We start from the raw sequence: 20,493 nt of genomic DNA on the forward strand, positions 1-20,493 counted from the left end.
TTGAGATGACTATCTCTTGCTCTGAAAGAGTGTTTAAGGCAAAGAGGATGCTTGCAACATGTACATTACAACAGCTTCTTTTCCCTTGCACACATTGTTAAAACTTGAAATACGTCTTAGAATGTGTTTTCTTATACATTTAATTTTGATTGAGAACACTATCAGTTGCTCTGAAAGAATGTTTAAGGCAAAGAGGATGCTTGCAACATGTACATTACAACAGCTTCTTTTCCCTTGCCCATAATTTTAAAACTTGAAATACGTCTTAGAACGTTTTCTTGATATCCATTTCACTTTCTTTGAGAACACTATGTCTTGCTCTGAAACACTGTTGAAAGCAAATAGAACGCTTGCAACATGTACATTACAACAGCTTGTTTTCCCTTACACATACTGTTAAAACTTGAAATACGTCTTAGAACATGTTTTCTTGATATCCATTTCACTTTCGTTGAGAACAATGTCTTGCTCTGAAACACTATTGAAGCCAAATAGAATGCTTGAAAATGAACATTACAAACAGCTTGTTTTCCCTTGCACACATTTTTAAAACTTGAATTACATCTTAGAATGTGTATTCTTTTACATTTAATTTTGATTGAGAACACTATCTCCTGCTGTGAAATATTGTTTAAGGTAAATAGAATGCTTGCAACAGCTTTTTTTTTCCCTTCAACACAATGTCCAAACTTGAAATACGTCTTTGAAAGTGTTTTCTTATACATTTAATTTTGATTGAGATGACTATGTCTTGCTCTGAAAGAGTGTTTAAGGCAAAGAGGATGCTTGCAACATGTACATTACAACAGCTTCTTTTCTCTTGCACATACTGTTAAAACTTGAAATACGACTTAGAACATTTTTTGTTGTTATCCATTTCACTTTCGTTGAGAACACTGTCTCTTGCTCTGAAACACTGTTTGAGGCAAATAGAATGCTTGCACCATATACATTACAACAGCTTCTTTTCCCTTGCACATAATTTTAAAACTTTATTTACTTCTTAGAAAATGTTTTCTTGTTATCCATTTCATTTTGGTTGAGAACATAACCTCTTGCTCTGAAACACTGTTTAAGGCAAAGAGGATGCTTGCAACATGTACATTACAACAGCTTCTTTTCCCTTACACATACTGTTAAAACTTGAAATACATCTTAGAAAATGTTTTCTTGTTATCCATTTCATTTTGGTTGAGAACACAACCTCTTGCTCTGAAACACTGTTTAAGGCAAAGAGGATGCCTGCAACATGTACATTACAACAGCTTCTTTTCCCTTGCACATACTGTTAAAACTTGAAATGCGACTTAGAACATGTTTTCTTGATATTCATTTCACTTTCGTTGAGAACAATAAGTCTTGCTCTGAAACACTATTGAAGCCAAATAGAATGCTTGAAAATGAACATTAAAAACAGCTTGTTTTCCCTTGCACACATTTTTAAAACTTGAATTACATCTTAGAATGTGTATTCTTTTACATTTAATTTTGATTGAGAACACTATCTCCTGCTCTGAAATATTGTTTAAGGTAAATAGAATGCTTGCAACTGCTTTTTTTTCCATTCAACACAATGTCCAAACTTGAAATACGTCTTAGAATGTGTTTTCTTATACATTTAATTTTGATTGAGATGACTATGTCTTGCTCTGAAACACTGTTTAAGGCAAAGAGGATGCTTGCAACATGTACATTACAACAGCTTCTTTTCCCTTAAACATACTGTTAAAACTTGAAATGCGACTTAGAAAATGTTTTCTTGATATCCATTTCACTTTCGTTGAGAACACTAAGTCTTGCTCTGAAACACTCTTTGAGGCAAATCGAAGTCTTGCAACATGTACATTACAACAGCTTCTATTCCCTTGCACATACTGTTAAAACTTGAAATACGTCTTAGAACGTTTTCTTGATATCCATTTCACTTTCTTTGAGAGCACTATGTCTTGCTCTGAAACACTGTTGAAAGCAAATAGAACGCTTGCAAAATGTACATTACAACAGCTTGTTTTCCCTTACACATACTGTTAAAACTTGAAATACGTCTTAGAACATGTTTTCTTGATATCCATTTCACTTTCGTTGAGAACAATGTCTTGCTCTGAAACACTATTGAAGCCAAATAGAATGCTTGAAAATGAACATTACAAACAGCTTGTTTTCCCTTGCACACATTTTTAAAACTTGAATTACATCTTAGAATGTGTATTCTTATTCATTTAATTTTGATTGAGAACACTATATCTTGCTCTGAAATATTGTTTAAGGTAAATAGAATGCTTGCAACAGCTTTTTTTTCCATTCAACACAATGTCCAAACTTGAAATACGTCTTTGAAAATGTTTTCTTATACATTTAATTTTGATTGAGATGACTATCTCTTGCTCTGAAAGAGTGTTTAAGGCAAAGAGGATGCTTGTAACATGTACATTACAACAGCTTATTTTCCCTTGCACATAATTTTAAAACTTTATTTACTTCTTAGAAAATGTTTTCTTGTTATCCATTTCATTTTGGTTGAGAACACTATCTCTTGCTCCTAAACACAGCCCAGTCAGGGCTGCTGGGCCAGCATAGTCATTGTTATATTTTACCTCGAGTACTTGTAATCCCATTTTGTGTAGCCCTTAAGTATACCACCAATCTACTGCTAGTGTGTGTGTGTGTGTGTGTGTTCCATGTTCACTGGCAGGATTTCCTTCCGTTTCATACTCCGCCTCACTCCTTGCCGGGTTTTCAAGACAACTGCTCCTACTATTTAATGGCCCCTCCCACAAGAGAAAAGGAGGAAGAGAAAAGAGAAGGTTTTGTTAGTTTGGAATTTGTCGGTTTGTTTGGCTTGTGGTTAAAATTTTGTATGAAGTTTGTGTATGACCTTGTTTTCCCCATTTTTGGATTTCGTTCTTTGGCTTTGCCCCTCATGCTTTTGTACTTATAGATATTGCATAGAGAGTGTAAATATTGTTTTGTTTGGTACTTTGGTGTTGGCTACTGGTGGCCATTTTTGTTGGGTGTGGGTTTTGCCTCTGTTTGTGTCAGGTAGTTAGGAAAGTCTGTTGTATGTTTCTTTTGTTGTTAGGATTATTTAGTGTGTACTTTTCTTTCATTAGTGTGGGTTTTGTTTATTGTTTTGGACTGGGTCACTCCTGAAGACATTGCACCAGTAAGATTGTATGTAAATAATATCCTCTGTGAAATACACCAAAAAGGAGACTTCTGTTTGTTTTATTACTATTCACTTTTTAAATCTTACATTCTGTTAGCCGTTTATATTTCTTTTTCCTTGTTACGGCCTCACAGCCTAGACAGGGTCATGCTTTACATGTTGGTTGAAAACAGTGTTTACTTATTTTCATTTAAGAAATATGGCAAAAATGAGATCAAATATTTATGTAGCGCTTTATACAAAGCAGCTTTACACATGTCTGAGTCCAAGCCCCCAATGAGTAAGCCATGGGGGACAGTGGCAAGGAAAAACAACCTAGAGCATAAGAAAGAAACCTTGAGAGGATCCAAGACTCCAAAAGGGGGCCCTATCCTCCTCTCACTGACAATGGTCACTACAATTTTAAGAGAAAATATTATATATATATATATATATATATATATATATATATATATATATATATATATATATATATATATATGAGCAATTTAATGTCTATTCACAGATAATGAAGTATTTGTTGGGTCAAGAACAAACAAAACAGTTTGAGGGGACCACAAACTTCACAACCAAAAACCAGGGTATTCGGAATGAACGCCAAAGACTCTTGAATAGTATCATGTATTGCAAACAGTAGCAAGGGTCTTTACCAGTCTTTCCCTGCTTCTAAGCGATAAGAGCAGAGCATATTGTTAAACATCTGATGGAATCTGTCTAATGCTCCTTGACTTTTTTGATGATATGTACTCAATACCTGGTGTTGAATTATCAATTCTGATCTGAGCAAAAAGTTTTGATTGTAATTTGGAACCTTAATCAGACTGCAGGTACTTTGGCAAACCGAATGTAGTACAAAATTTCACAAGTGCATTTAGTATGGTTTTTCACCTTATTGAATGCAACGGGATTGTTTCTGGGAATCTGGTAGCTGTACACAAGTGTTATCAAATACCAATTTCCTGAACTAGTCTTGGGTAAGGGTCCTACACAATCAGTTAAGAATCTCTCAAAAAGTTCGGCCATTACCAAAATGGGACACAAAGGATCGGAAGGGATGACTTGATGTCGTTTTCCAACTGTAATGATGAAACGGTTATGAGGTGGATGTAAGAGCGGAGAAGAGTGAGATTTATTATGGGCAAATCCAGAATCATAATCATTGGTTCTATGACCTTGGACTGTTCCAATACGTAAATCATGAAAATACATGATTAACCAAAAGGGAACAATATGATGACAAAAAGGAGAAGCAGGCTTCAAAAAAGAAAACAACTTACATGAGCAGAGGAAAAGACTTACAGAGGTTGCACTGACAAATATGAACAGTGAACACACCAGCAACATGGATTCACAATAACCAGCAACAAGACTGTACAAACACAAGGATTAAATACATGGGCCAGTGAGCACTAAACAAGACATGGGTGAAACTCATGAGGGTTGGAGAAAATAAAACTAAGGAACAGAACCACAAGTAAAGTAATACAAAGATACGAGACAGGGTAACCAAGACAATAGGATGCTACGGATTGGCCAAACCTGACACAGAGAAGTTGACATTCATGACAAGAGCGACAATATCTAACAACATCTGACTTCGTAGCAGTCCAAAAGAAATGATTTAACAAACACCCAATGGTTTTTTGGATACTAGGTGTCCCAATAAAGGGTGATTGTGAGCAAAAAGACATGATATGTTTTCTATATTCTGATCAGGAATGGCCATATTTTCTAGTGGTCCATCCCCAACCTCAGGAAGTCGAAACAGTTTACCACCAGCAATATCATTACCAAGAATTAAAAAAAACTTTAACAGGAAATTTAGAAATAACTGTAACTTTAAATTAACTGGAGATCTCATTTGTACACAAATATATGTACTATATGTAACTATACATATAGTATACACAAACTATATGTACGTCGCTTCCGCTATATGCTGACTCCAAAAACGGTAATATACTGTCCAAAACAAATGATTGGGATGCCCCAGTATCCCGTAGGATAGTTATGGATTGGATCTGTTCACCTTCTGTCAGCACAATGGTCCCTGAGAACACAAAAGGCTTAAAAACAGGCTCAACATCAGAAGTAGGTATGTCAAAATTCCCAGAGTCTCTAATCACCTTGCATTGACTTTCTTCACAGATGAGCGCTTATGAGTGTTTTTGCATTTCAAAATAGGACCCATGGCAAAAAGGTGCCCCTGGCCATGACAATAAAAACACTCATGTGTGTCCAAAACAATTGTCTCACCCAGTGGTAGTGGCTCTGAATTAACAGTGGCTTTGCCGATTTATTTACTAGTCATTGATCGACCTGCATTCTCCTTATGCATAGTTGAGTAAAAGATGGTTTTATGTGTTTGTCTGCCAATGTAGCTGCAGCAGACAATTTATCCACCTTTTTCTCATTTATGTAAACCACGATTTTCTCTGGAAGACAATGTTTAAAATCTTCTAACATAAACAGCTCTTTAAGTTGTTCAAAAGTACTCATACCACTCATTGCACACCATTTCTCAAACAATCCAAACCTCTCTCTAGAAAATTCCACAAAGGTTTGGCTGGTTTATTTTTTTTTGTTTCTAAACTTCTGTTGATAAGCATCTGGCACCAGTTCTAAGATAAGTAGATTTTACCAAGTCATAGTCTGAATTATGTTCCACAGTCTAAATTTGTTTCCTGTTTTGTTTTGAATTAAACGGCATCATTGGACCAGTGCTCAGAACATGAATGAGCAGGAGGGCCCTAATAATGTATGTAGCTGTAAGCCTAGAGGATCGCCTGCTGATTCAGTTCATCAGCCAATCACTCTTGACCTGAATCAGGTGAGTCAGAGCAGGCAAAACACCAAAACTGATAGTGAATTCAGAGCTGTCGTAACCTTTCTGTCTGACTCAGTTGAGAGCTGGCTTCAGTTAAAACAGTTGTGACATTGTGACGTTGCCCCCGCCGGTGGCTTCTGTTAGACAGCGATAGCAATGCGAGCAGCTTTGTGTTTACATTTTGGCCTTTGTTCCACATGCCTTGTTTGTGATTTTGTTGTCATGCTTCCCAATAGGTGGTGTGTGTTGTGCCTCATTTGCCACACCACCTGGGGGCTGTTGTATTCTTATGTTGTCCTTGATTTAATTGCTGGTCTGTGTACTGACGTCTGTATACATTCCAAGTTCCAAGTGTTCCACTGCATTCCTGAATCCATACCAAATTCCCAACAGGAGGATGTGGTATGCTTGATAGGCTTGTGCAATTTAGATTTTTCCGTGATTATGATTTGCAATAAAGAAATCCTTTATAAACTGTTTGTTTCCATGACCATTGTTTTCTTTTGTTCCAGTTAGTGCAGGTTTCTTACTAGTACCAATTCACATTAGGTTTCGTTTTCGTTTGTTTCATTAGACTATTCAGTTTGCTTCCATTTTTTCCCCCTGCATGTTCTATGCTCATGAAACACAGCTCAAACTATGTGTGTAAGCTGATTCTACCATACTGACAGAGATGGCTGTTATCATTGGTTCTGCCATACTGACTGGCTTGGTATTGTGGTTGATGGTACAAGAATTCAGTTTAAAGACAGCCATATATTTCTCTCTTTGTGTATCTCTATTGGTTTGTGTCAAATGAAACCCATCTTTTGTGGATTTTTAAAAATGTTAGTTGCCCCCACAACATCAAAATATTAATTTTCTATCACATTTGCTAGAAAATTGACCTCTACCAATAAGGTGTGTGTGCATGCACACACAGACACACATAGAAAAGCCAGACAGCTGACTTACTTTTGCCAGCCATGCTAAAGACCCTGCTGCCTGTCAAGAGCATTGTTCTCTAACCTACAGCAACAAACACACACTCAAACTAAAAATACACTTTTAGTTGTTTACATGAGCATCACACAAAACACTAAATTTATGACTTCAGGACTATTTGTAAAGGTGTGACGAGACAGCAGAATGTCCTTCCTTAGCAAATAGCAGAATTAAGGCTCTTATGATCAAGCTTTTCTCCACTGGTCCTTCTTTAACATAAGGAGTCACTAGTGAAAGTAGTTAGTTATATAATGAAGCAACAGGTTGGATGGAGGATGGAGGGAGGCAGATGGCATGGCTGGTGACATTTCTTCCCCACTTCCTACATGCCTCTTTAATTCCCCACCTCCATGGATGCATGTTGCCAGGCAACGTGCTGGATCCAAAAGAATGGACACTTGGGAATTGTGATGTGAGGCTCACAGCAGGAAGAAGGACAGCATACTCATTAAGGTCATGGTCAAGGTCATGGTCTTTTATTGGAAAAAAAAAAAGATTAGCTTGTACAGCTTGGAATGAATGTAAACTAAACTCATGATGAGGAGACTCCCACATGCTCTCGAATATAATCAATGCACTCATGATCAGAGGTGAGTTAAAAACAGGAGAGCAATGTGAACAACACAACTGCTTACCCGTGCCTGAAAATAAAGCTCTTCTATACAGGGTGAAAGGTTACAACCTAAAACTGACCCCACTCCCTATCGTTGACCCCTGCTCAAGAAGAATAAACAAATAAACACTCTACATAACCAGACATGCTGAAAGTTTAAAATCATGGTTTAAAATCTTTTAAGTGCATATTCCTTAAAAATATCTTATTTAAGCAAACTGCAAAGGTCCCTTTTATCAAGTCTTATTTTGACTCTTCCCAATGTGTTACACCACACTGCACCACTCCTCTCTGCCCTCCATCATTTGCCCTGTATAATTCCTTGTCATGTTGTATGTAGAACATAAACTGAAAGTAAAAGACAAGTGGCCAGCTCAAACACTGCCCCCAGCCAAATATTCAGTTAAGCAGTTTGCAAAGTTTGAAAGGTTATTTGGAGATTTAGGTCTGAATACCGATGTTTATGACTGATCATTAGAAACAGGACCCCTACCCAGAACATGCACATCAGTTTTGTTTGCACATAAGTTCTGTTAGCTTTTTATGATTATTATTATTATTATTATTATTATTATTATTCTTCACTATATGGACTTTTCATTTTCAACATTCAGTAATGCTTTTCTATACAGAAGTGTTTATGAATATATGAATATTTTTGCGAGAGGTAAGTAAAACATTTGACTGATTTATTTATTTTTTGTCTTCAAGGGTGGTCAGGAGAGAAAATGAGAGCTTCACTTTGCCGTCATCATTTGTACAAACTCTGTGAATAAAAGCAGAAAATAAGGACAGGGTCAAATGTTAAATTCCAATGGTAAACAGCATGTAGTGAAACCATCTTCACACAAAAACATAAAACCTTCTGTCATATTACAAAAGGCATTACAACAAGTGCATGTGCTGTTATGCATAATTCGGGACTTTTGCATAATTCTTCATCATTGCTTAGGCACTTTAGCAATCTAGATTTTTAAGTATAATGATAAGCATTGCATTGCACATGTCCTTTATAAAGAAGTTAAAATCACTGAGCTTTATAGAAAATCACTTCACTATATTTCAAATTGCTTAGATCAGCTATATTCAAGTAGAATTAATGTTATGCAGAAGTGATCTGAATGTCAATAGGTGTGATCATCTGTGAGGTTTGATGATGTTTACCTCATCTTGTGTTTGATTCCTTTCAATGTTTTCATCCAGAATAATCTGTTTATGTGTTTACATTCGTATTTACTGCCTGTTCTTATGAATCCCTTGTGCGTGACGTTGTGCATTGTGCGTGATGGTAATCAGCAGGGTGGAACTGAAAAGCCCAGAGAGAAAACAAAAGTCAGGTCTTACCTTCATAGTTGACCTGTCCGTCGCCATCGATGTCAGCTTCCCGAATCATCTCATCCACCTCTTCGTCTGTCAACTTCTCCCCCAAGTTGGTCATCACATGACGCAGTTCCGCCGCACTGATGTAGCCGTTACCGTCCTGACCCATGAGAGGGTGCATGAGTGGGGACACACTGAACCAAGCAACCGATACCTGGAGGTGTGACTATAACGTTGTCTTCACTCCAGTGGCTTATGTTATTATATAGGCTCTCTCTCTCTCTCTCTCTCTCTCCCCCCCCCCCCTCCACCGACCTTGTCAAACACCCTAAAAGCCTCCCGGATCTCCTCTTCACTGTCTGTGTCCTTCATCTTTCTGGCCATCATGGTCAGGAACTCAGGGAAGTCGATGGTTCCATTACCTTCATAGAGAAAAGGGGTGGAGTGTCTATAAGAACTTAACCCTTCAGCACAATGTACCTCACCAACATTAAGCTTCAACTAAAACTAATCCCAAAGTTCCTTGAACACTCTCATTGGACTGAGCTGTGATGTTAGGGTCTATTTACCTGGACAGCTAGATCAGCATTTTCTCATTCATATCTTGGGGGATTCTGCATAGCACTGTTTGGTACTATAAGAAATTAAGTCACCCTTCTCAGCCAGGACTGAGCAACACACATACGATTTAGTAATAGAATTCATGTAAAGCTGTTACTCAACAAGCTTTATAGCTGTCTGATACATAGTCCAGACCAATGATTCCGTACTCCCCCAGGATCAAACAACACACACTAGTCTCAGACCATACCACATACACACAAACACACACATAAGTCTCATACCATATCACACACACAGTCAGTCTGATACCCATAGTCTCATACCCCCCCACCCCCCCCCCCCACACACACACACACTCGCCTTCAAGACTGTGATCATCCTCTGGTCCCTCAGGATTGTGGTCATCCTCTGTCCCTCACTTTTAGTTAAGCTGCTACAGATAAACCTGCCAGAGATGCATGCCGATCACTGGCACATCTACTATATATGGATTGTTCATCTTTACATATATAATTATGTCTTTGTTTTATCTGCTGCCATAGGAGTTTCACAGCCTGATACTGCCATATTCCTCTACCCACTCCATCTTCTCCAATGGATGCAGAAACAGGTCACCCACCCTAGACCCAGCAAAGTAGGTGAAGCGCTCACATCTATACTGAACTTACTACCTGGACTATATATAATGTAGTAAAGCATGTACTGGTTATTGTGTTGCCTCTTCATTCTGGGTCTTCCCAAGGTTTCTTCCTTAACTCTGCCCAGGGAGGTTTTCCTTGCCACTGCCACCTTTGGCTTGCTTAGGTATCTGGACCACTTCATATTCCATAAATTTTACTTTACATAAAAGACATTTCTAAAACCAAGCTCACCTGGCATAGTGCCACAGCTGTGAGCTATGAGATGTGCAGAAGGCTGAGGGCATCAACAACACCTTGCTTTAAACCTCGGTCCTGCAGGTGGTAAATATGTGTTGACCACTGGACCGTCCTGAGCGATGGGCTCCATCACACCATCCTCTCCTTCAGGGAGAAACAGACTCCATCACACTTACTTCACCACTGGAGAGCACACCTGAGCACTTCACACATTCTGTGTGTCCCTCACGCATCCACCCTTCCAGGGTCACAACTATGCTTCTCACAAGGGGTTCACACTGAGGTTTACAACATCCCCTCACAGCAAGAGGGGTAAGTAAATACACATATAGATTTTTCCTCTCATCCCTCACATTTAAAAATCACCAAATTCCAAGCAGTAGTCCAAGCAGTCCTGGTGATGAGGCAGGCCTTCTGTCTGCATCACATGAACACCGTATAAAAAGCACACACTATACAGACACGCAGCATGTTAAACTGTAGTCAGAACTACTAATCCTATAGCCCTATTCTGAGTAGATTAGTTTTATGCAGTTTTTTATATTTTACACATCTCTTCAGTGAGCAAACTCATGAATCTGGATGGCAATAAAATTACTATTACCGCATCTTTAATTAGCCTCCAGGATCTCACATTTCTGACTGATTTTAGTTTGATTAGACTGATTTTAGTCACATTTTCCTCTGGATAATGCTCTTCCAGGCAGCATATGGAGTGATGGTTGAGTGTGAAGTAAATGGTTGTGACTCTTTAAAAGCATCAATTTATTTTTGCAATTCAGGAGTTTCTCTCATGGATCTCTGCACTAGGAAACTAAAACTGTGAATAGCAGTAGTCAAAAATCTTTTGTTCCAATGCAAAGCAACATGTGCCTGGAAAATAAGATTTTGAAAAATAAGTTTTTTCTTCAAGTTTTGTCCCTCCATCCACATGAAAAAAAGAGAACTGATCACTTTAAACAGAGGTTAGAAAATGCTTTCAAGGAAGATTCATTCTCATTCTCATTTTCAGTATCTTTATGCAAGACTGTGTTGTTTTATAAATGTAGACATGACCACATAGTTGACTACACACATGGTTATTGCGATTTCATGTGTGGTGTTGACACACAGGTGGTTATTCACATGTGGTGAGCATCCTGTACATGGCTTATGATTTAGCTGTTTCTGCGGGCCTAATATCAGATTTTAATTAATGACATTATCAGAAACACAAAACCTGCGGATTTTGTCATTAGGAATAAGTTCAGTGACAATGCAAAACAGAACCAACCTACCTAACAGTCCTTGAATTGCAGTTTAAGCTATACTTATTGTATCTGTTGTTTCTTTCTGGCATCATTTTATGCTGCGCACACTGAATAAAAAAACATTTTTGAAAAAAAACATAGCAGCGCTGAAGACCTGCTGCTATGCTCTTAATGAAGACCGTGCATGATAAATATGCTTGATAAACACTATTCTTGATAAATACTGTGCTCTTCAGGAGATTAACCTGCTCCAGCAGAGAATCCAGCTGTCAAATGATTTGACCATGGCACAGGCCAAAACACTTAAGTAGGATATTTAAAAGTTCTAAATTTACAACACCCTGCCCATCTCCTCACCGTCTGCATCCACCTCGTTGATCATGTCCTGCAGCTCTGCCTCTGTGGGGTTCTGACCAAGTGAACGCATCACTGTGCCCAGCTCTTTGGTTGTGATGGTACCGTCACCGTCCTTATCAAACAAGGAGAAAGCCTCCTTAAACTCTGCAGACAGGAGGAGCGTACAGTCAGATAAACAATGTACAAGGTGGATGGCCAGGATGTATAACAAATAAATAGTTTAAAAATGAACTTAAATGTGCATGACTCATGAATTAACACACACACACACACACACACACACACACACACACACACAAACACAAACACACACACAAACACACACACACACAAACACATAAGGTGCTGGATTCCTTACCAGCAATCTGCTCCTCTGTGAGCTGGTCAGCCTGTTGTTGAAAAAAGAAAGAGGTGAGAAGGGACAGAGTCTGATATGAAGCAATACAACCCTCATTAACCTAATTCATTTTACCCTGTGTTCAACAACCATGCCTGAAATTTATTTTTGAAAATGGGGAGAATGTACCCTTTCATTGCTACACACTGTTACACATTTCATAGTAAACCCAACTTGTGAGATAGATGTCCAAAATGAGTATAGTATCTAAACATATGCAGAGCTGTACTCTTCCCTATATATAGTGCTCTTCCCTACATATTGTGGTCTGTTTCAAAGGGCATTTCAGTTAGTGGGCAATACTTATCTGCTTTTATAAAGTTCTAAAGCTAAACTCAAAATAAAAATAAAGTAAAAATCAAAGTCTCTAGAAAGTCACTGACCCACAGGTCAGTTCAAGTGTCTAGAAAGTTACTGACCCACAGGTCAGTTCAAGTGTCTAGAAAGTTACTGACCCACAGGTCAGTTCAAGTGTCTAGAAAGTCACTGACCTACAGGTCAGTTCAAGTCTCTAGCCAGTTGTCATGAATGGCCACCCTCTTGACATCCCTGTTTCCATAGTTTCCCTGTTGTGTCTGTTTTCCTTTGGCTTCCTGGTTGTTCCGTTTCTTGCCTCGTTCCTACTGGAATCGTAACAAAATAACCAACCGTAAAATGAGAATGCAGCAGGAGGGCCATGTTGAGTCATGTCGTGCTCCATCCGCGTCAGCCCAGCCACCTTCGCACAATGGTTTGCTCCCAGACGAAGACATGAATTACATCAAGTCACTACTCTCTACGCTTAGAGACGGGAAGCCTTTGGCTCTATCCTCACTTATAGCAACTCCTAGGGGAGGGTAAGTCAGTTGGAACATATGCTATGCAAAGCCATATATACCTTCACCACCTGACCTGCCCTAATCCGCCAGAGTTTGTGAAGATAATATTTTTGAAAACATTTCTCTGGGGTAAAGCGCTCAAATGGGCAGAAATAATACTCCAGCACAGGGCTCAGGAAGCAATGACAGTGGAGGGTTTTCTCTGGTTGCTCACCACACGATTTGCTCCACCAAAACAACTTGCTTTAGCTACCGCCCTCCCAGACACCCTGTTAGCTCTCACCCTGTGTGAAGGAAACCACCCAGTCAGATCCCGCCTCCGGCGTGAGAGACACCGCCCGGCCAGATTCCGCCTCCGGCGCGAGAGACACCGCCCGTCCTGACCCAGTCCCAGTCCCCAGCACGAAAGACGCCACCCATCCTGATTCAGCCACCAGTTCTGTTCCCGTTCCCGGCATAGCAGATGCCACCAATTCTGTTTCCTGTGTCAAGTCTGTTTCTGTAGCTGCGCACCCAGACCTGCCGCAGACCATCAAAGCCGTGCATCCGGACCTGCCACTGACCGCCACAGCCGCGCCTCCAGACCCCCCAGACCCGCCGCCGCTGAACGCTGCAGCCGCACCCCCGGACCTGCCGCAGGATACCGCGTCACCGGATCCACCAGTTCCTGTTCCTGTAGTAGAAGAAGCCATTCCACAAGTCCCTGTGCCTGATGCCAGGCCTGTCCGTGTGGTTGCTCCTCGAGGCTCCCCTGTGCCCCTAATAGCTGCTACAGGTGTCCCTCCTAAGATGCTTAGGACTCCTTCGACCACACCTCACAGCAGGCCAGTGACTCTTAAGCCCTCTCCGTCGGCCTCCCATACCCCTACGACTCCTATTTCTACACCTTATGTACCTCTTCTGCCCCTTGAGGCTGCTGTGCCAGCCCCCATTACTGCCCCCGTGTCTGCGTCTTTTTCCTCAATTCCTGTTTTGCCTGCTCCTGTTCCCGGTTTTGTCCTTGATCCTGTCAATATATCGATGCCTATTTACGTTAACTTGGTGAAACCCGTTACCCTGCCTTGTGGCATTAGTGTTTCCTTGTCCGTCCCAATACCTGTATCCATGCCGACTGTGTATTTTGTTCCTGTTCCTGTGTCTGTTATGCTGACTATACTTACCTCTGTCCTTGCTTCTGTTCCTGTCCCTGTTCCCGCAACTGTGCCTGCTACCAGCATGTCTCCTCTCCTCTCCTTACTCTGCGTCCGCCTCCTGTTCCAGCCACGTTGCCGGTCCGACTCCCTTTCCCTGTGCTGTTTCCGTCCCTCAATCTGCCCAGACTCCAGTACCTGCCCAGGGTTTAGCCTTGAATCCCGTGTATGCCCCTTGTCCTGCCACTATCCCTGACTGTAGTCCTGCCCCATCCTGAATGTCTATCTGTAGTCCTGCTCCTGGACCTGTTCCTACTTCTATGTCTGTTCCCTGTGTCCCCTTATCTGTTTCTGCTCTTCAACCAGGTTCTGGTTCTAGGTCCACTTGTGTCCCTCAGGCTTCTAAGTCCAGATTAACTTTCTCAGCATCCTATGGTTCTGTTTCCTGTTCTGCCTCATCATCCCTAGCTCCTCCTTTTGGTCCTGTCCCTGTCTCAGCTTTATACTCTGCTAGTACTTTTGTTCCTGCTGTCTGTCTTACCTGAACTCCTGCCTCTGTTCCTACATCTGTTTCTGGTTCTTGTCCTGTTCCCTAGGTTTCTATCCATTCCTTTTGCCTGGTTTCAGTATCGATCCCCTTGTGTGCTCCAGTTGGGTCTCCTGTTTCTGTCCATTCTTATGTCTTGTCTGGGTCTTGTCCCTGCTCCGTGTCTTGGCCATTCCACTTGTCAGCATCTTATCCTGTGTTCTGTTTTGCATACTACGGTGTTGCATGCTTTCATGGGGGGTTCTGTCACGAATCGCCACCCTCCTGACATCCCTGTTTCCACAGTTTCCCTGTTGTGTCTGTTTTCCTTTTGCTTCCTGGTTGTTCAGTTTCTTGGTTTCATTTTCTCCGCCCCTCGTCTGTTCCTTTATTCCAGTCCTTGTTTTGGTTCTCCCTGTTCATATGTTCACTTGTGTCTGATTAGCACTTGATTGTCTTGGTTATTTAAACCCTGTGTTTGGTTTCCCATGTTGTCAGTTATTGTGGTAAGTTACGTTCCTTCCATCAGGTTTACCTTATGCTTGTTGTACTGTCGTCGACATTGCTTTGCTGTTTACTCTGCTCATGTATTATTTTACCCTCAGTGTTACCCCTTTGCTTCTGTTTGTTTTGCCCTTCATGTTTGTATGTCCCTCATTTAATATGTATGTCTCCTGCATTTGCATTCTACCTCTTGCCTCGTTCCTACTGGAATCATAACACCAGTAATGAAGTCCAAGCTGAGTCACAAGGATTTATGATTTTGTTGGTCCCAAGTAACAAAAATAGTGTCAACTTGACACAAATATGTTTTCCTTAAGCATTTCTCACAAAAAAAAAACATTTCTCAGTTAAAAAAAATAAGCAGTACGTGTAATACCCATTTCTGTCAAAAATGATCATTGCTTGACACTGCTCAACACTTTCTGTTCTGAAACTAACAATCACTTCATTGTAAAAATCTGTCAATGTTTATATAAAGCCCATGAGCAGAGCACATGCCCAAATATGACAGACAGGTGAAATGTTACATAGGCTGAATCAACAAATGCAAAACAATTTAATCTCCTATATGAGTCACTGTAAATACATTACAGATACAGCACTCTGCTCTGCATAAAAATGTAGGTCCCTCGCCAGCACAACCTTAATATTGTCCAGCTGAATGACAGTCAAGTCTGCCACCAGCTTTTTTACTCTACTAAATATTGTCCAGCTGAATGTCGGTCAAATCTGCCACCAGTTTGTTTACTTTCGGTTTCTGCTCCAAAGTAGTCATTATGCTGTATTGTGTGCTGAGGCAGTGTGAGTATTGCTGGATGTGTCCTGAGGCAGTACTTCTACATTGTATGCTGAAGTGTGAGTAATTGCTGTATTGGGTTCTAAGGCAGTGTGAAAATTGCTGGATTGTGTCCTGAGGTAGTGTGAGTATTGATAGATTGTGTGCTAAGGCAGTGTGGGTATTAGTGGATTGTGTGCTGAAGTGTGAGTAATTGCTGTATTGGGTTCTAAGGCAGTGTGAATATTGCTGGGTTGTGTCCTGAGGCAGTGTGAGTATTGCTGGGTTGTGTTCTGAGGCAGTGTAGGTATTGCTGAATTGTGTTCTGAGGCAGTGTAGGTATTGCTGAATTGTGTTCTGAGGCAGAGTGGGTATTACTACATTGTGTGCTGAAGTGTGGGTAATCGCTGGATTGGGTGCTAAGGCAGTGTGGGTATTGCTGTATTGGGTTCTGAGGCAGTGTGGGTATTGCTGGATTGTGGATTGTGTTATGAGGCAGTGTGGGTGTTGCTGGATTGTATGCTGAGACAGTGTGGGCATTGCAAGATTGTGTCCTGCCATTTGGGTTGCTTCAGCAAGGGGTCCATCTGATGGATTTGCATCATGCTTTGCTTTTTGCCACGCTGCCAGAATCCAGCTTGTCAGCACCATGGTAGAGTTAGTGTGATTTAGATCACTTTCATGATTACAGATGGGCCACGCGGGAGTCCCTTTAGGTCTCTCTCATAACTCACACCTGCGGTGATAACCCGCTAGCTCAATCTGTGGATTTGACTCAGTGCTATCACTTTTCTGATGTCACTTAAGTGTGCCACTCTGTAAGCTTACTTCCACTCCAGGGTCTTACTCTCCGTTTCCTACTGTATGCATCGATGGTATTCAGTGTTACTGTGCCAACGCTGCAGTCCACAAATGCATCACTGCATACTGGTGTTTTGGTCTTCATGGTTTACTCCATGCAGTATGTGTCTCACGGTACGGCCCCTCCTCCCAAACATCTCCGTGTGTGTGTGTGTATGTGTGTTCGTTTGTCCGTATGGTCATGCCCTCCCTGTGTTTCACACCTGCTCCTCATTGCCTGTTGTTAGTGTGTGAGTAAATAAGTCTTTTGTTTAACAGTGAATATCGTCGGTGTTCGATCCTCTGATAGCCTAAGCACAATGTTGTCTTTTGTGTTTAACAATAAATGTATCTCATGCAGCTCTTCTTTGCATGCTACCATGCCTCCCCGCGTCACAATGTGTGTTCCAGTTTCTACTTCCATAACCATCTATAGGATCCAGAACTGCATTTCTCTCTCCTCTCTAGATCTTCTATGTCTATACTTAATACTGCCCTTCTCAGCATCAGGTGACATTTCTCAGATTACTGCAGATTCTCAATGCTGAGGACTGTGACGCTTCCTCTCACTTGTCAGATGCTGGCTTTGCTCTTGATGCTGAGGAAAACTGTGATGTTTAGCTTGGAGGCATATTGAATGTTTCATTTCAAAGAGTGTGTAATTGATACAACTGAATAATAGTAAAAACGACTTTTCAAGATTGCATTGATTATTTGGCTGTGATACAGAAATGTGCTAACAGCATCACTCTGAAGTTTTATTTTTTGGCTGTTACTTTCTTTTTTAATCTAAAGATTTGTTCTGGACGATAAAAAAAAATCTAAATTGCACAAGCCTATCAAGCATACCACATCCTCCTGTTGGGAATTTGGTATGGATTCAGGAATGCAGTGGAACACTTGGAACTTGGAATGTATACAGACGTCAGTACACAGACCAGCAATTAAATCAGGGGCTAACAATCAATGTGTGAATACCACTTTTTGCACCTTGTTTACAGAAAGTCCCGGCCGTTACTATGGTGCTGTCCAATACAGCATGGGCTACAGGAAGAGTGTATGTGTGTGTGTGACCATGGTGCAGCTTCTCCTGGGAGCACAACTTGCGTTACACAGGTTGCTGGCTACAGCATGGTCCCACGGAGTAGTGAGGCCTATAATACATCCCACAAAGCTACTGTACACAGAGCTGTCCTCTGCTGCTCTTTCATATAACTCAAACTAAATGCAACACCCCCATGGCTCTGCCTACAACCCGCAGCCACTACTGAGACTAAATCATCCTACCAGGAAGTGTGCTAAATTAACTGGGTATTCTCCTGAGGTCACTGCTGCGGGCAGTTTTGTTGTGATATGAGGAGCGTAGAGTGCACATATTCAGTGAAGATACTGAAAGCTCAAAGTACCCACCTGACACTGTTACTCAGACAAAGACAGCTTTCTACAACAGAATTCCATGCATTATGTGGGCTTTACAATTGACTAGTAACAATGTCAATTATTTTATTTACAATGTCATTCTGGGTTGGAGAGTAAGTGAATCTACACTTCAGGAATTTAGATCCATTGATTCCACCGTCTCTCTTTGAGGAGTAATGCAGAGCTGCAGCGTTTTCTACTTTGGACACAAGCATTCTACATCCTTGTGCATGTAAACTCAAATGACAAATATTTCCTCATCTGGACACATTAATTCCCACAGCATGACTGAGCATGACCCTGCAGAAGAGTACCCTGTACTTTTGGGTATCAACAGAGGTGTAGAAAATTAAAGTGGAGCAATACTGCAGTTATTACCACATTACAGCCAAGGTCAGTCACTTATGCCTCCCTGTCTACAGTTTATTAACTTTCATTAAGCCCAGTTGAACATGTACAGCAGATGATCTGGTAGCGCATATTGTGAAAAAACAGCTGCAGCAAAAACACGTTTGTAAGACTCTTCTCATCACTAGAGGTATAGAAATTGGCTGGTGACATTATTCCTAAGAGTGCTCTCTTGGGGTGAGGTAACAGCAAAATCTAGTGAAGTAATCACAAACGAGAACCTAACCAAAAGATAACAAATTCTTTAAAAGCAATTAAAAGAACTGCTACAATTGGGATTTAAATAACCACCATACTGTTTAATAAACGTTGAGATTGTAAAACAAATGAGTCTTAACACAACTAACAGTGATTGCCTAGTTATTTTACAAAATAAATTCAGGCTATTCCTGTCTAGTTATCTAGCATCAGAAGACTACATCGTTGCTTGCGTAATTCGGATACACCTTAACATTTGATTCAAGCAAATAATAATCTAATTTAAATATTTTGATTTTCTACGCCCTAGATAGGATGGTATTTCGCGAAGCGGTTTAAGCATAAGTATGTAGCTAGCAAGCTAAGATAGCTGGCACTTCAGAAACTGTTGTTAGCTAGGATAGCTAGTTTAGCTAGCTTGCTTATAACCAGTCACGAATAAGGTCAATATAAAATAGCAGAATCAACGGCGATCACACGACCCTGCTTATTCACATATCTATCCAGCTAGATCTTACTGAACATGCTATAAAACGGCAATGTTGCTAGCAGGCTGTTTGCACACGCAGTGTCTATTCAACACATCGCTTAAGTTATAACGCATGGCAGTCTCTCCGTTTAGATGCATTAATAAACCCTGTAATTGCTAATTGCTAATTCACATACCTGCAATTCTAAAATAGGTGTTGCGAAATGAATTCCCTATACAACTAACACTATAACCAGTAGCAAAAGCAATGAATGAGACAAATAATTGGGGGAAATCTCGACGTAGGAGTCACTCGAAACTGTCATCAAAACGCAGATGGCATGGGATTCACTTGTCCCCGTTTTTTTAAAATAATACAAAGAACAATTGTTTGTGGCTATACGCCTGATATTGTAATCACAGATAAAACTCCATACGTACCATTTCTTAGCGCAGCGAATGAGATGACTTATCAACCTACACTACAGCTACTAGAAGCTGTCGCCCGGCAAAACCCCTACTGCTCTGTAAGTGTTCCTCCGCCCTACCGTAGGTAAAGTGTGCTTTGAATGTGGTCTGTAAGTGTTCCTCCGCTCTACCGTAGGTAATGTGTGCGTGAAATGCGGTGTAAGTGTTCCTCCGCCTTACTGTAGGTAAAGTGTGTGGAATGTGGTCTGTAAGTGTTCCTCTGCCCTACCGCCGGTAAAGTGTGCTTCGAATGTGGTCTGTAAGTGTTCCTCCGCCTTACTGTAGGTAAAGTGTCCATAGAATGGGGTCTGTAAGTGTTCCTCCGCCATACTGTAGGTAAAGTGTGTGTCGAATGTGGTTTGTAAGTGTTCCTTTGCCCTACCGTAGGTAAAGCGTGTGTCGAATGTGGTCTGTAATTGTTTCTCTGCCCTACTGTAGGTAAAGTGTGTGTCGAATGTGATCTGTAAGTGTTCCTCTGCCCCACTGTAGGTATAGTGTGCAGCGAATGTGGTCTGTAAGTGTTCCTCCGCCCAACCGTGAGTAAAGTGTGTGTCAAGTGTGGTCTGTAAGTGTTTCTCCACC

At 40.8% G+C, this 20,493-nt stretch overlaps 1 protein-coding gene across 3 annotated transcripts; it reads right to left on the reverse strand.

Moving 5' to 3' along the window:
- Window positions 1–7,431: 7,431 nt before the first annotated feature.
- On the reverse strand, window positions 7,432–20,493 carry LOC113571128 (calmodulin-1). 3 transcript variants are annotated; one of them, XM_026999921.3, is made up of 7 exons: window positions 19,885–20,235; window positions 12,848–12,979; window positions 12,318–12,348; window positions 11,960–12,103; window positions 9,226–9,332; window positions 8,935–9,070; window positions 7,432–8,356 (listed from the first exon to the last, which is right to left on the reverse strand). In XM_026999921.3, the coding sequence occupies exons 4-7, from the start codon at window positions 12,027–12,029 to the stop codon at window positions 8,328–8,330; spliced, it is 342 nt and encodes a 113-aa protein (XP_026855722.2). In that variant the 5' UTR covers window positions 12,030–12,103; window positions 12,318–12,348; window positions 12,848–12,979; window positions 19,885–20,235; the 3' UTR covers window positions 7,432–8,327. The 3 variants fall into 3 exon arrangements, with proteins under 3 accessions (XP_026855722.2, XP_026855721.2, XP_081577243.1); XM_026999920.3 differs by lacking the exon at window positions 12,848–12,979 and having other exon boundaries at window positions 19,885–20,236; XM_081721117.1 differs by lacking the exons at window positions 7,432–8,356; window positions 8,935–9,070; window positions 9,226–9,332; window positions 12,848–12,979 and adding exons at window positions 9,476–9,544; window positions 9,835–9,919; window positions 10,409–10,496 and having other exon boundaries at window positions 19,885–20,493.

Source organism: Electrophorus electricus, chromosome 10 (genome assembly GCF_041902795.1).
Source record: "Electrophorus electricus isolate QZ-2024a chromosome 10, ASM4190279v1, whole genome shotgun sequence".
Lineage (NCBI taxonomy): Eukaryota > Metazoa > Chordata > Actinopteri > Gymnotiformes > Gymnotidae > Electrophorus > Electrophorus electricus.

What these genes read in the sequence shown, in the direction of transcription:
- LOC113571128 (XM_026999920.3), bottom strand. An exon ending in CACAGAGGAGCAGATTGCTG is followed by an intron (nt 12,104 to 12,317) that starts GTAAGGAATCCA and finishes TCCTGTCTGCAG; the next exon opens with AGTTTAAGGAGGCTTTCTCC. An exon ending in CTTTTAGGGTGTTTGACAAG is followed by an intron (nt 9,071 to 9,225) that starts GTCGGTGGAGGG and finishes CTCATGGGTCAG; the next exon opens with GACGGTAACGGCTACATCAG.